Raw genomic sequence first — 16,261 nt, forward strand, 5'->3', positions numbered from 1 at the left:
TGTTTCATTTCCTCTTAGAGGTTTAGAAGAGGATTAAGAGGTTTAGAAGAGGACTAACCCTTTCCATATGGTGACGCTGTTAGACGCCTGTCGGGCGCCGACATTGGCGTCGCCGGAGTGAAGGAGTTAAGCACGAAGCCATCATTGGTTGGCCAGTATGATCCACTGATGTGTTCTTTTCATCCAAGGATGTGATTCCTTCACCCTCACTCCTAGAGCATTCATCCTCCATTCTCTGTGCCCATGCCCATGTTCATCCTTTCCATGCCTCCTTTTTTACCCAAAATTATTTCATTTTCACCATCTTAATGAAACTGTCCATTCCTTCTTACCCACCATAGACCATCGGCCAAACAAAACACCTTCACTGGCCACTGTGGCATCCGAGGTGGTTATCTATGACGACAAAGGCCGCACAGCCATCTTCACCAGCCCCAAGAAGCCCCGCATCAGTAGCTACCCTCGGAGGGGTGAGGCGTCAAGGCAACATGCCAGGGAGCTGCCCAGGAGGAAGGAGAAGGAGGGTGAGAGGAGTAGAAGACACCACTCATCGTCATCATTGCAGACAGCCTCAGAAAAGTGGCCCAAGGCATCGTGGAGGAGTGCCATGGAGAGCAGAGGTGCTGGGCCGCCTCAGGAGGGCCATGTACGCCCATACAGAGCCAAGACCAAGGACGTCAGTGGGGTCAGAGGGGGTCACAGGGCGCGGAAAGGTCGTCCACCCTCGCCCGACAGCTCCAGTCGGTCATCGTCCTGCTCCTCGTGTTCCTCCTCCTCCTCCTCTTCCTTAATCAGCTGTAGTCCCAGTGAGGAGGAGAATGATGTCTCTACAGTGTCGCCATGCAAGGGAAGAGGTGGGTGATGGGGTTTTTACTTATTTGTACTTATTTTACAATGAAACAGTGTGTGTACATTCTAATTCATGGGTGATCCTCATTATTAACCTGCATAGTTGAATTTCTGTGGTCAGTAAGCTCACTTATTCATCCATGTAATATCTATCTCTCCTCCCTGCACAGGCAAAGAAAACAGGCGTTGTGGCCCGGCTGGGAAGAGCCACGACAGGCCACACTCTCAAGAATATGGATGCGATCCACCACCGCCTGCTAAGGAGTCCAGCAAGCCACTGCCACAGCCGCCATCCCACCGCCCTAAGCACAGTGGGTCCCAGCATGGCAGCTCCCATCACCGCCCACCCGCAACCTACTCCAAAGGGCCCAGGCGGCGTCCCTCCACCCACCACAACAGCCGCAGAAGCCCCAAGGAGAGCACGGCGGGGAAGGCAGCGCACCAGCAGCACCAGCGCACACACCAGAAGCCCCCGAAAGCCAGGCCCAGTGAGAGGAAGGACAGCAGCAAGGTAGACAAGCCAGTGAAGGAGGCGGAGAGTGTGCCCACCATAGTCAAGGGTCAGAACAGGCTTCCGAGAGGCAGCCTTGGCGAGATGCTGCTGTCAAGGCCCAAGGCAGCATCCACACACCCCACCCCAGGCCTCCAGGACATCCCTCGGCCCCCAGGTGAGGATCCAAAGACACCAACGTCTCCTGCCAAACCCGAGATGCAGCAGGGGGAAGAGAAGGTGGTTCAGGAGGTAATCCTTGACTCCCACACATCCTCAGAGGGTGCCGAGAACTTGACGCTGGACCAGGAGGACGATGAGGAGCTCCAGCTGAGACTCATTGCCATCCAGTCCTCCCTCAGGCTCCTCACAGACATGCAGAGGGAGGGGCAGACACAGGAGGAGGCAGGGATTGGGGAGGAATCCTGCCATACATCCAGCCCCTTAAAGAAGACAGGCATGAAGGATGAGCCTCAGCAGGAAATCCTCAATGACCTCTCGGTGCTGAAAGAATCAAGGACACCCCCTGTGAAGGATGCAGGTGGCCAGGGCTCCCACACGTCCCCATCCAGGGCGGGCAGGGCTGTGGAGGCTGACGCAGCAGTCGTTCAGATCTCTGATGACATCTCCATCTCCAGCAGCTCAGCCTCGGAGATCTGCTCGGAGAACCTGGCCACCAACACGAGCTACCTGGAGGAGGGTGGCGGAGGGAAGGGGGCAGAGGACAGCAGGAGGAGGGGGAAGGAGCGGTCAGACGTGGACCAGGACCCAGTGGACATGGAGATATGCGACAGCTCTGGGGAGGAGGAGGGGGGGCAGGCCATGGTGGTGCAGGACAGCCCCCTCTCCCCAGAGCCCGGCCAGGACACAGGGAAGGCTGCCCCGGGGGAAGGCCCGGCTGGGGTCAGCAGCAGCAACTTCCAGATACCGGTGGAGTGGGCATACATGATGCCACCACCGCCGCCGCCTGACCAGCCAGCCAACGATCTTCACAACATTAACAGCTGGTGCTTTGACCAGAACATGTACCTGCAGGCCATGCAGGTGGCCCCCCAGGATGAGCAGCAGCAACAGCAGCAAGGCCAGGCTGAGGCAGGGCAGGGCACGGAGTGGCTGGCACCAGCACAGCCCCATGCCAGCACCCCCTGGCCAGGCCCCTTCATGGAGGCCTACGACAACAACACTCTGCCTCAGGACACCTCCAGCCCCCTCAGCCTGCCCATGGGCCTGCCCCCTGACCAGCAGCAGGACCAGCACCAGCAGCAGCACCCGCCAGAGTATGCCTTCTCAGAGCCAGCCCTGCCCCAGCACACCTCACCCCCCGGGCAGGGCAGTGACCTGAAGGACGCGCCGGCAGAGCAGTACCAGGCATTCATGTCAGCTGTCCTGCAGCAGCAGCAGCAACAGCCCTCACCCAAGGGCCGGGTACCAGCAGCCCCAGCCTTCACGGAATGCCCCCAGAGGAACCTGATCATGGTGCCCCTGAGTGGCAGCCACCAACCCACTGCTGCTGCTGCCGCCAAGGCCAGCAAGAAAGTCAAGGCCAAGGTCAAGAAGATGAGGACCAAGAAGCGCCTCCGTAAGAAGCAGGTGTTGCAGGAGTGCAGCAACAGTGGCAGTCAGCAGCAGATGACCAGCAGCAGCACTGGAGCAGCAGGAGCAGCTACAGCAGTGGAGGAGGAGGACGAGGAGCTGTTGAGGGCCAAGCTACTGATTGATATGTCAAGGAAGAAGGAGCAGCGCTTGCAGGGTGCCACCACCACCACCACTCCCCCCACTGCCTCCACCAATGCTGCCCCTTCAGCATCCTTTCCAGCACCTGTCAACAGGACCACCACCACAGCAAAGGAGGGGCAGGAGGGCCGTGCCTCACCCCAGACCTTGCCACAACCCTCCGAGGCACTGGTGCCACCCAGGAGCCTGCGTGTGGTGAAGGGCCATGATGGGCGCCCCAGGAGTGGGGAGAGCAGCCCCACACACTCCTTCAAGGGTGAGTCTCGGAAGGGTCTCTCAGACATAGGTGGCTGGGGGCTGGACCCCAAGGGAAGCAAGTTCAACTACCACAGCAGCACACAACATGACTTCCCCCTCAGCGGCGGCAGCAGCAGTAGCCTTGACATCACCAAGGTGAAGTTCCCAACCATCCAGCCCATCATCATCAGCCTGCAGTCAGACTCAGACGACTCTGATGAGGAGGGGGAGGGCAGGGGGGAGGGGCCCAGCGCTGAGCCCATGAGCCACAGCATCGACATCCTCCTCAAGAGCATGAGGAATGCAAACATGGCCTCCACCAGCAAGGAGGTTGACCCCGCCATCCCCAAGCCTGGCCCTAGCACCCGCTCCACCTCCCCCGCAGCCCCCTCCAGCCCTGCCACCAAACCCAGGGAGGTGGCTGACTCCACCCCACAGGTTAGCCACACCACTGATTCGTTAAGGTTTAAATTTATTACTATAATTTACTCTAACATATAGTAGATTTTTTTTTTAAACTTTTTTTCCTGTAGATGCTTTAGAATTAATTTAATCATGTTTCTTAACCCTTTCATTGCTAAACGCTCGCAGCGAGCGTTAGGCATATTTGCTGGTGGTGCTAAACGCTCGCTGCAATCTCCACTCGCACTCAAATCTCCTGCATATGAAAGTTTTCCAACACTAATTTTCACTACACAGGATTGCCAATTGAGTGGGTTCTTCACTAAATTTGGTGAAAAATCATATCAGCCCAGCGTGGCAAATCTACGGACGAGTAACTGGTGGATGTTCTTGCACAATATAGCGGCATTTTTGCATAGCTTCGCCTATCACCTGACTGATTCTTTGACCAAATAGTTGTAAATATTGCAGTTGGCAATACTCCCTTGCCAGAATCTGAAGGAGAGATGTCCACAGTTCTCTCAATATGGCTGATCATCCCGCACGCACCAACGTAAGTGTTAACATTCAACACTCCCTGAACGTGCATGTATGTTCGCAAGAGAGGCATACATAACCGACTCCTATAGATCTGGACCTGCTCTTTCCAATGGTGTTTTTGGTTTTTAGCTGTGATGAATGGTTTTCGAGATACATAGGTTAAAAGAGACCCCCCATTGGGCTGCCTGACTGCACCTGAGGGGATAGTGGTGTTCACACCACGCGCAAGGAAAGGGTTAAAGGCTCCTCTAAGCGAATTAATGAGAAAAAATTCACCACTCACGCCAACCATTTCATAATACATACCAACACATTTGTGATCAGTTTATGCATCATCTTTTTGGGGGAGTTTATATCATGGCAAGAATTTGGCCCGTTGCTGGTACACGGTAAAGCCACAAATTTGGCCCTTCGCTGGTACACGGTAAAGCCACTTCGTATCAAGTTTATATATATATATATATATATATATATATATATATATATATATATATATATATATATATATATATATATATATATATATATATATATATATATATATATATATATATATATATATATATATATATATATATATATATATATATATATATATATATATATATATATATATATATATATATATATATATATATATATATATATATATATATATATATATATATATATATATATATATATATATATATATATATATATATATATATATATATATATATATATATATATATATATATATATATATATATATATATATATATATATATATATATATATATATATATATATATATATATATATATATATATATATACATATATATATATATATATATATATGACAGGCATGAAGGATGAGCCTCAGCAGGAAATCCTTGTGAAGGATGGGGCAGGGCTGTGGAGGCTGACGCAGCAGTCGTTCAGATCTCTGATGACATCTCCATCTCCAGCAGCTCAGCCTCGGAGATCTGCTCGGAGAACCTGGCCACCAACACGAGCTACCTGGAGGAGGGTGGCGGAGGGAAGGGGGCAGAGGACAGCAGGAGGAGGGGGAAGGAGCGGTCAGACGTGGACCAGGACCCAGTGGACATGGAGATATGCGACAGCTCTGGGGAGGAGGAGGGGGGGCAGGCCATGGTGGTGCAGGACAGCCCCCTCTCCCCAGAGCCCGGCCAGGACACAGGGAAGGCTGCCCCGGGGGAAGGCCCGGCTGGGGTCAGCAGCAGCAACTTCCAGATACCGGTGGAGTGGGCATACATGATGCCACCACCGCCGCCGCCTGACCAGCCAGCCAACGATCTTCACAACATTAACAGCTGGTGCTTTGACCAGAACATGTACCTGCAGGCCATGCAGGTGGCCCCCCAGGATGAGCAGCAGCAACAGCAGCAAGGCCAGGCTGAGGCAGGGCAGGGCACGGAGTGGCTGGCACCAGCACAGCCCCATGCCAGCACCCCCTGGCCAGGCCCCTTCATGGAGGCCTACGACAACAACACTCTGCCTCAGGACACCTCCAGCCCCCTCAGCCTGCCCATGGGCCTGCCCCCTGACCAGCAGCAGGACCAGCACCAGCAGCAGCACCCGCCAGAGTATGCCTTCTCAGAGCCAGCCCTGCCCCAGCACACCTCACCCCCCGGGCAGGGCAGTGACCTGAAGGACGCGCCGGCAGAGCAGTACCAGGCATTCATGTCAGCTGTCCTGCAGCAGCAGCAGCAACAGCCCTCACCCAAGGGCCGGGTACCAGCAGCCCCAGCCTTCACGGAATGCCCCCAGAGGAACCTGATCATGGTGCCCCTGAGTGGCAGCCACCAACCCACTGCTGCTGCTGCCGCCAAGGCCAGCAAGAAAGTCAAGGCCAAGGTCAAGAAGATGAGGACCAAGAAGCGCCTCCGTAAGAAGCAGGTGTTGCAGGAGTGCAGCAACAGTGGCAGTCAGCAGCAGATGACCAGCAGCAGCACTGGAGCAGCAGGAGCAGCTACAGCAGTGGAGGAGGAGGACGAGGAGCTGTTGAGGGCCAAGCTACTGATTGATATGTCAAGGAAGAAGGAGCAGCGCTTGCAGGGTGCCACCACCACCACCACTCCCCCCACTGCCTCCACCAATGCTGCCCCTTCAGCATCCTTTCCAGCACCTGTCAACAGGACCACCACCACAGCAAAGGAGGGGCAGGAGGGCCGTGCCTCACCCCAGACCTTGCCACAACCCTCCGAGGCACTGGTGCCACCCAGGAGCCTGCGTGTGGTGAAGGGCCATGATGGGCGCCCCAGGAGTGGGGAGAGCAGCCCCACACACTCCTTCAAGGGTGAGTCTCGGAAGGGTCTCTCAGACATAGGTGGCTGGGGGCTGGACCCCAAGGGAAGCAAGTTCAACTACCACAGCAGCACACAACATGACTTCCCCCTCAGCGGCGGCAGCAGCAGTAGCCTTGACATCACCAAGGTGAAGTTCCCAACCATCCAGCCCATCATCATCAGCCTGCAGTCAGACTCAGACGACTCTGATGAGGAGGGGGAGGGCAGGGGAGGGGCCCAGCGCTGAGCCCATGAGCCACAGCATCGACATCCTCCTCAAGAGCATGAGGAATGCAAACATGGCCTCCACCAGCAAGGAGGTTGACCCCGCCATCCCCAAGCCTGGCCCTAGCACCCGCTCCACCTCCCCCGCAGCCCCCTCCAGCCCTGCCACCAAACCCAGGGAGGTGGCTGACTCCACCCCACAGGTTAGCCACACCACTGATTCGTTAAGGTTTAAATTTATTACTATAATTTACTCTAACATATAGTAGATTTTTTTTTTAAACTTTTTTTCCTGTAGATGCTTTAGAATTAATTTAATCATGTTTCTTAACCCTTTCATTGCTAAACGCTCGCAGCGAGCGTTAGGCATATTTGCTGGTGGTGCTAAACGCTCGCTGCAATCTCCACTCGCACTCAAATCTCCTGCATATGAAAGTTTTCCAACACTAATTTTCACTACACAGGATTGCCAATTGAGTGGGTTCTTCACTAAATTTGGTGAAAAATCATATCAGCCCAGCGCGGCAAATCTACGGACGAGTAACTGGTGGATGTTCTTGCACAATATAGCGGCATTTTTGCATAGCTTCGCCTATCACCTGACTGATTCTTTGACCAAATAGTTGTAAATATTGCAGTTGGCAATACTCCCTTGCCAGAATCTGAAGGAGAGATGTCCACAGTTCTCTCAATATGGCTGATCATCCCGCACGCACTGACGTAAGTGTTAACATTCAACACTCCCTGAACGTGCATGTACGTTCGCAAGAGAGGCATACATAACCGACTCCTATAGATCTGGACCTGCTCTTTCCAATGGTGTTTTTGGTTTTTAGCTGTGATGAATGGTTTTCGAGATACATAGGTTAAAAGAGACCCCCCATTGGGCTGCCTGACTGCACCTGAGGGGATAGTGGTGTTCACACCACGCGCAAGGAAAGGGTTAAAGGCTCCTCTAAGCGAATTAATGAGAAAAAATTCACCACTCACGCCAACCATTTCATAATACATACCAACACATTTGTGATCAGTTTATGCATCATCTTTTTGGGGGAGTTTATATCATGGCATATATTTATTTACCGTTAATGGTATATATATATATATATATATATATATATATATATATATATATATATATATATATATTATATATATATATATATATATATATATATATATATATATATATATATATATATATATATATATATATATATATATATATATATATATATATATATATATATATATATATATATATATATATATATATATATATATATATATATATATATATATATATATATATATATATATATATATATATATATATATATATATATATATATATATATATATATATATATATATATATATATATATATATATATATATATATATATATATATATATATATATATATATATATATATATATATATATATATATATATATATATATATATATATATATATATATATATATATATATATATATATATATATATATATATATATATATATATATATATATATATATATATATATATATTTATATTTATATATATATATATATATATTATGAGATAACAAGGGAGTAAAGTAGGGGGAAAAAGTCAACTTCTTCACGGGCCGGAACTAATAAACACTTTTTCAGTGTTTCCTGAGTTTCACGATCCGTGAGTTTAGTGCCATACCTGCAAAATGAAGTGAGCACGAAACTCGGGAGGGTACTGTAGATACTTTATTTTTGTGGATGGGGGCAGAGGCCTTTACCTTAAGCCAGCCATTTGGTTAAGTTATCAAGACCTTCCCTTGAATTGTGCCGACTGACGAGGCCTTACAGTAATTCATTTCTATGCCTCGACTCACTCTTCCAGATTACTTTTGTTCTTGGTCTGAATGATGTGAAAGAGTAAGCAAACCCCCCTAAGTGGCATGTTTCCCTTCACCCCAGGCTGTTCGCCACCTGAGCCGCCACCAGCAGTTGGAGTACCGGTGGCTGAAGGAGCAGCTCAGGAAGAAGGAGATGCTACAGCGCAGGAAGATGTTGCAGAGGCCATTGAGAGCTAAGCTGCAGCCCAAACTACCTCCCCCGCCGCCACCACTCGCCCCAACAAGCCCTGACATCGCCCAGAGTTCCAGCCAGAGCAGTGTTGGCAGCCCCGTCCACACCGACCCCTCTCGATTATCCTCCGGCAGTGAAGGATCCCCCTCCACCAGGGCAGTGACATGGAAGGACATTGGCCTCTTACAGATACAAGTATCCAATGACGCTGCCCTTGACCTGTCCAGCGAGGGTACAGACCCCGGGGATAGAGTCAGGGAGGCTCTGGATGATTCGTCCGCCAGTGCATCCGCTGTGGAGGATGACGATGAGGAGACCTTACGGATGATGGCACTCCGCACGCAGAAGAGTAAGAAGTCAGAGACACAGTGCAGGAGAGTCGTCGTGGAGGGAAGGGTGTCGGAGAACGAAGGAGATACCGAGGCGAAAGACGGAGAGGAGGAGGTGTCAATGGAGACTAGCAGCGAGGAGCATTTGGATGAGGGGCTGAGGGGTGAGTGGATGGTGCTGGACGAGGTGAGGGAGGAAGGCACAGAGGTTGGGGAGGAGGAGTTGTGTGCCAGGCCGCCAGGGAGCTCTGCGGATGAGTTGAAGTGCGGGGAAGGAACGGAAACAAGTGATGACGAGGAGGCAGTCATCAGGTACCCAAGCCATGCACTGCGGAAGGAGAACCAAAACACAGAGCAGCAGGTACCAAGGACAACAGACGAGGAACGAACTAAAGAACAAACTAACAAGACAAACGGAAAGGAAGCTCAGATCCGCGAGGGTGAGGCAGCTCAAAACACAGCCTCTGCCACAGCCTCGAGTCCAAGCACGGTGACGCCAGACCAGCCTGCCTCAGAGGGCAGGTCAGCCAGCCAGTCAGACACAGACACAAAGCAACAAGACCCCCCAGTGATGCCTGGCGTGAGGCAGGTGTCAGAGCCCTCATGCAATAAGATAATTGAGGAGGTGATAAGGAGGATAGAAAACAAGACCAGAGTAGTGCGGGGGGAGGCATCGCGCGAATCATCCCCTGTGGAGGTAAACAGAAGCAGCGTTCCTTCACAGGGGAGCACCAAGAAGCAGGTTAGCTCACAGTTACCAAGTAAAAAAGAAACCAAAACCAAATTGACTTCAGCAACACAGAAGCTGATCAACTTGACACCAGTAACAGCCAGTCACAGTGGGGAGAGAGAATCCACTCTAGTCAAATCCAGTCACTCCACCACCACCAGCACCACTACCACCACCAGCTCTGTATCCTTAGCAGGTACGGTAAGCAGAGGGGCAGCAGGAGCGCTAAACCAGAGCAGGGCAGTTGTTAGTAATCAGAATGGAGGAGGAGGAGGAGTACCCCAGCGCACAGTCCTCCCCTCAGGCACCATGCAGAAGGTGAGGAGGGTCCAGATGGTGAGGCCACAGAGCAACACTGATTCAGCAGGGAAGGACTCTGCTTCAGCTGCACCTACTACCTCTGTTACTACTGCTGCTCGGGCACAAGACACGGATAACCCAACCAAAGCCCAGCTGAAGAGAGTGGAGAATGAGTACAAAGAAAAAAAGTGAGTTACAAAGAGAGAGAGAGAGAGAGAGAGAGAGAGAGAGAGAGAGAGAGATTTTGTTCTGAAAGGCAGGATGCAGTCTTAATGCTGTCAGAATTTCTTACATGTGTCAACAAAAATGGGTTGTGTGAATCAGCCATCAGTGATTGGATCAGTTATTATTATTATAGCTATTGTTACTGTCATTGTTTTGCTACTATTAATACTACTAATATTTCTTCCTACCTTCACTACTACCCCCACTACCCTGTCATTATTACCTCTCGTGTCTTTCAGGAGCGGGATCAACAAGATGATCGTGCAGCTTGGACAACTCCTGAAGGAGGTCAGCGAGGAGCAGCAGCAGCAGCAGGAGTTCAAGAAAAGCATCTCAGAGCTGCAGACAAAGCTGAGGGAGATGGAGAGTCAATATGAGGCATGGACTGACTCTCCTTGATAAATTTTTAATTTTTTTTTCCCCTAATAGCTCCTGCCTTACTGCCTCCTAGTGTGTTTGTGTGTGTGTGTGAGAGAGAGAATTTACAGTTCCTGTTGATATTTCCCTCTGTGTTTATTTTGTGTGTCAGAGGTTCTCATCGGCCTGCCCTTCCTATAGTCTGTTTCATTTCATCTGTCCACCAATAAAGCAGGAATTTTTATGGATGTGGCACCCACACATTTCTAGTTCGTGAATACGTGAAAATCAACTGTTGTGATAGACATTCAAGCTTATTTTTCAATAATATATTTGAATGTTTATGTATACAAAAAACAACTCGGTCATTTGCATCAATATAATCTAACATACAAGCACACGAAAAGACAAGCTTATATCAAATATTGTAGTCACATCATGCTCAGACGATCTATGTTTTTTTCAAATTCATTGATTGATAGCTCATTTCAGGTATATTAAAAGATATCTGGCCCTGCAAGTGCATATAAAGGATATTTTGATAATTTACTGCATGTTAATAATGATTAATAACTAAAATAACATGAAATAATATATAATAACTGTTGAATGCAATGCTAGGCTATTTAGAATATTAGGCACCCATGCTGTTTACATGCAACACATCAGAGTCGGTTATCACTTTATGTACCTGAATGAGATGAAATATGGGTATCTGAAAGGCTATGAATTGAAGTTTGAACAGACTATCCTGTGTGATGAACAAATTGTTCTTTGGTGTGCTTATAAGGTAGATTATTAATGCAAATTGGCATGTCTACAGTTCATATAAAAGACTTGAAGGTTTTTTGTATACACAAACATTCAAATGTATCACTGAAAATATAAAGTTGATCTTCACGCAATCACGAACTAACAATGCGCAGGTGCCATCTACGTTTGTGAGTGGACAGACGGAATGAAACAGACCATAGTACATGGGAAGGCCAGGATAAACAAACAAAGCTTCCCCTTCCAGAATACTCTTCCCTTCAAAACAAGTCACATCAGTACATACTAAAGAAAACTTGCATTCCCTTCCTCCAGGGCAAGTCCAGCGCCCTGCAGACGAAGTTAAAGCTGATCGGACACATCCAGGTTCAGTACAGGTCCGAGCGTCAGGTCCTGAGGCGTCTCGAGCACCATGGGGAGACACTCGGCAAGCAGGTACACACTCGAGTCATGGCAGTCACATACATGGTAGAATGGTAGAGGGGCGCTGTGGTCTAGTGGGTTAGGCTGTTAGGGCGTCAAGCCATGGCAGTTAAGACCCAGGGTGAGATGGTTCAAACCCCAGTGCTGCTATATGTCGTCAAGAAGGGGATACAGTCATAAACCACAACCCACAACCTTCCCCGAAACAGTGACGCCATATCGACAAAGGTAAAATCTGTCGAGAAAAGGAAGATTGATCGGCTGGCAAGGGGTAGCTCCTGTGTGCAACTACGAGAGGGATGGATTGAGGTGGTTTGGACGTGTGAGAAGAATGAATGGGGATGATTTTATGAAGAGAATGAAGGAGAAGGTATGAAGGGGAACCACCAAGAATGAATAAGAAGACTGTGAGTGAGGGAAAGGATGTGAAGGGGAGGCCACCATGATGAGAATGAATTAGAATGACTGAAGAGGAGAGGGTGTGAAAGGGAGACCAAGAATGAGTGAGGATGACTGTGAGAGTGAGGGAAAGGATGTGATGGGGAGGCTACCATGATGAAAATGAATAAGAATGACTGAATAAGGGAATGGATGTGAAAGGGACCACCAAGAATGAATGAGGAGGAGCGTGGGAAAGAGTATGAAAGGAAGACCACCATGATGAGAATGAATTAGAATGACTGAGTAAGGGAGAGGGTGTTAGAGACCTCCATGATGAGAATTAAAAAGAATGAGAATGAGGGAGAATGTGTCAAGTTGAGACCTCTAGTGAAATGGACCTGTAGAGTGGATGAGTATTTTATTTATTTATTTTTTACAGTAAAGGATACAGCTCAGGGTTATAAGCAAGGTAAAAAAAACATAAAAGCCCACAAACAGCAGTAAGTAGCGGGCTTTTTTTATTTCATTATTGTTTTCTTTTTTCTTTTTTACGCCCTTGCACCGTCTCCTCTGCTGTAAAAAAAAAAAAAAAAAAAAAATACGCCTCTTGTGTTCTCTTGCCTCGCTTCACGGCTCCACATAATGGTTCCCAGATTCACATTGACCCAGTTACTCTTTCCTCACTAACCATCTCTCTGTCCTTATCATCTGTTTCCCACACCAGTACAGCATAAAGCAAACATTATTCATTTTCACTATTGCATAACCATCAAACTGTCACCTTCACTATCAAGCAAAAGACAACCTTCCATAACCCAGTACATGAGACCTGGCGGAGACTTATTAAATTTAACGACAAACTGCATTCAGAAACACATTGTAAGCTTGTTTATATATCTTTACATTCCCTTATTTTCCTCTTTTTTTCTTTATCAATTTACTGCCCCTTCAGAAACACATTGTAATCTTGTATGTCTTTACTTTCTCTTTGATTTCCCTCCTTTTCCTTCATCAATTTATCTCCCTTTCAGAAACGCATTGTGATCTCGTTATATCTTTATGTTCTCTTTGATTTCCCTCCATTTCCTTAATTGACTTATCTCTTTTAGAAGCATAATATTATCTCGTATATCTTCACAGTCTCTTTGAACGCCCTCCTTCTTTTCCCTTGCAGGTTTACGGCACTGGGTTCAGCTTCAAGTCCCTGCCCGTGTCCCCTCGCTCCAAAGTCAAGGACGTGAGCACCAAGAAAACACTGGCCAGCAGCATCTACGCCCTCCAGCAGCAAGTACGAGACCTCACCAACAAGCAAAAGAACAGCCTCAAGACATCACCGAACAAGGCCACAGAGGCAGGAGTGTTGAGGAAGCAGAACACTGAAAATAATGGCCTCAAGACTCCACCAACCAACACCACAGAGGCAGGAATGTTGAGGAAACAGAGCACAGGAAATAGTGGCTTCAAGACTCCGCCAGCCAACACCACAGAGGCAGGAGTGTTGAGGAAACAGAGCATAGGAAATAGTGGCTTCAAGACTCCGCCAGCCAACACCACAGAAGCAGGAGTGTTGAGGAAGCAGAGCACAGGAAATAATGGCTTCAAGACTCCACCAGCCAACACCACAGAGACAGGAGTGTTGAGGAAGCAGAACACAGCAGATAACCTCAAGACTCCGCCAGCCAACACCACAGAGACAGGAGTGTTGAAGAAGCAGAACACAGCAGATAACCTCAAGACTCCGCCAGCCAACACCACAGAGGCAGGAGTGTTGAGGAAGCAGAACACAGCAAATAACCTGAAGACACCACCAGCCAACACCACAGGGAGGCAGAACACAGCAGATAATTTCAAGACACCACCAGCCAACACCACAGAAAGAGGAGTGGTGAGGAAGCAGAACACAGTTGATACCACCACTGAAACCACCCCAACCACCACCACCAATAGCACCATTAAAACCACCTCCACCACCACCACCAAGCAAGGGGAACCAGAGAGGAGCACAACAAAGACCCTTAACTTAGATGCCAAAAATGGGACAACTGTGGCACTGGAAAAAGTCACTGTAGAGGCATCAGTGAAAAGTGCCACAGCCTTGCATGTCCAGGGGGTGCCCAGCGGAGCCCCCCATAGCAGGCCACCTGCAAACACCCAGGGGAAGGACGGTGCGTGCCAAGGGCCCCAGAGTTAAGAGGAAAGTTAAGAGTGCCAGCGTCAAGGTGGTCAAGGTGGTGCCAAGGTCGCCAGAGTGCAGATGCCAAAGGAGGACCAGCCGAGTGCCGTGCCGGAGAGGGATGGCGCCAGACTGGCATCCCGACCGACCAGTGCTGCGACTAATGGTGCCAAGGAGTAAGTATTGTGGTTCTCTCTTGATTTTTATTTACAGTTACTTTCATCCCCATTCGGTATTTTCGCGGGATTTCCGGCCTTTATTGGGAAACCGACATGACAATGGGACTATCTCTACTATGGGATATGCATTTTGGAAGTCACACTGACCCACGTCCATAAAAACATTTTTTGTTCCCAAAAGTAGCCCAATTTAGAGCGATAAGTAAGCAAAATCAACACTGCTTTTTTGTGCGGTAAGTAATTTTTTTTTTTTTATGATGTTGTTATGAAAATCTCCACGACTGAGGGCGTCCCTGAGTGTGAGCTGGGCAGCATGGCGAAAAGCATGGCGTCACAGTCTAACGTGCGTTCACCTGTCACCTAAGCACTTTCAGGTGCACACTTTTTTTTTTTTTTTTTTTTTTTTTGTTTTTTCTGAAAATCGTATTATCCGGCCTTGGCTCACCTCACACAAACGGTGGTGTTTCCTGGAAACTTTCCGTGGGCACAGACATGGGAATGTAAACAAACACATGGAGTCCGCAACAAGCTCTGAACCTAATACTGTACCTTGTACTGTATGTGAGAGACTTAAAAAGCCAAAAAAAGCGTGCATGTGCATGCTCATGGTTCATGGTTGGGAGAAAGAAGAATGTGTACTGCTGTTAAAAGAAAGCTGAGTTTAGAGGGATGAGACTCTGAAAGAAAGGATCAGTTGGGACAAGAGCCAGTAGTACCACAGACTGAGTCTGTAGTGACCTCTCTCATTGCCAAGTTCTCTCTTGATTTTTATTTATTTTTTCTCCTTATTTAGTCCATCTCTCCTTCTATTCTTTCTCTCATGAAGTCGGTTGAGTATGTATGTATTTATCTCAATTTTCTTTTAATATGTTAAGTTGGTCTGTAGTTTTCTTTCATGTAGTTTGTCAGTGTATATGCAGGTATTCTCTTTTTTACCTGTAGTGATAGATTTTTCTCACTTTTTTTTCTCTATTGAAGGAGAGAGTGAAAAAACACTTTAATCTCATATTCCTCCTTAACCCGAGAACGTCAGCGGACCCTTTTCAGGGCTTTCATGAGTCATGGCTGTGGTACGGTGGACCCTAAAAAGGGCTCGCCATAAAACACCTAATTCGAGCTAATTGTAGGCGGTGGTGGCATAGCGCAACCCACCATGAATGCTCTGGGTCATTGTGGTGGGTGAGTGATCTTGAGGTGGGCATTTTTGTCATAGGTGGTGCTTTAAGGTCATGGCAGACTGAATTAGCTATCCATACAGTAATCACTTGTCAAATTCTCTATAGTAGACAACAAGCGACTCTCAGTTAGATGCCACGCATCACGAGACTGTTTATTTTGTAACAAACACCACCCAAAAAGAATGGAGTTTGAGTAAAAGTAAATATTTTTAGCGGCTTTATGGTTATGAGAGGAGTACTCTGATGTACGTTCTATGTTCTTTTCTTAGTCTCAAAATGCAGTGTAATTTTGTCGTTTCTCAGCCACTTCTCTGCTTTCCCATAGCCCAAGCCCACGGGTTAATTCCTCTGCCTTTCCCCTTCATAACAAATTTA

General features: G+C 47.9%; 1 protein-coding gene across 1 annotated transcript in view; it reads left to right on the forward strand.

Moving 5' to 3' along the window:
* The window catches only part of LOC126999160 (serine-rich adhesin for platelets-like), a 40,593-nt gene that overhangs the window by 9,215 nt on the left and 15,117 nt on the right, over positions 1–16,261 (forward strand). The window contains 9 exon segments of the mRNA XM_050861489.1: positions 342–854; positions 1,020–3,768; positions 5,148–6,778; positions 6,780–6,973; positions 8,730–10,387; positions 10,664–10,802; positions 11,868–11,987; positions 13,531–14,521; positions 14,585–14,705. Of these exon segments, the coding sequence (XP_050717446.1) occupies positions 342–854; positions 1,020–3,768; positions 5,148–6,778; positions 6,780–6,973; positions 8,730–10,387; positions 10,664–10,802; positions 11,868–11,987; positions 13,531–14,521; positions 14,585–14,705 (8,116 nt within the window).

Source organism: Eriocheir sinensis, chromosome 16 (genome assembly GCF_024679095.1).
Source record: "Eriocheir sinensis breed Jianghai 21 chromosome 16, ASM2467909v1, whole genome shotgun sequence".
NCBI lineage: Eukaryota > Metazoa > Arthropoda > Malacostraca > Decapoda > Varunidae > Eriocheir > Eriocheir sinensis.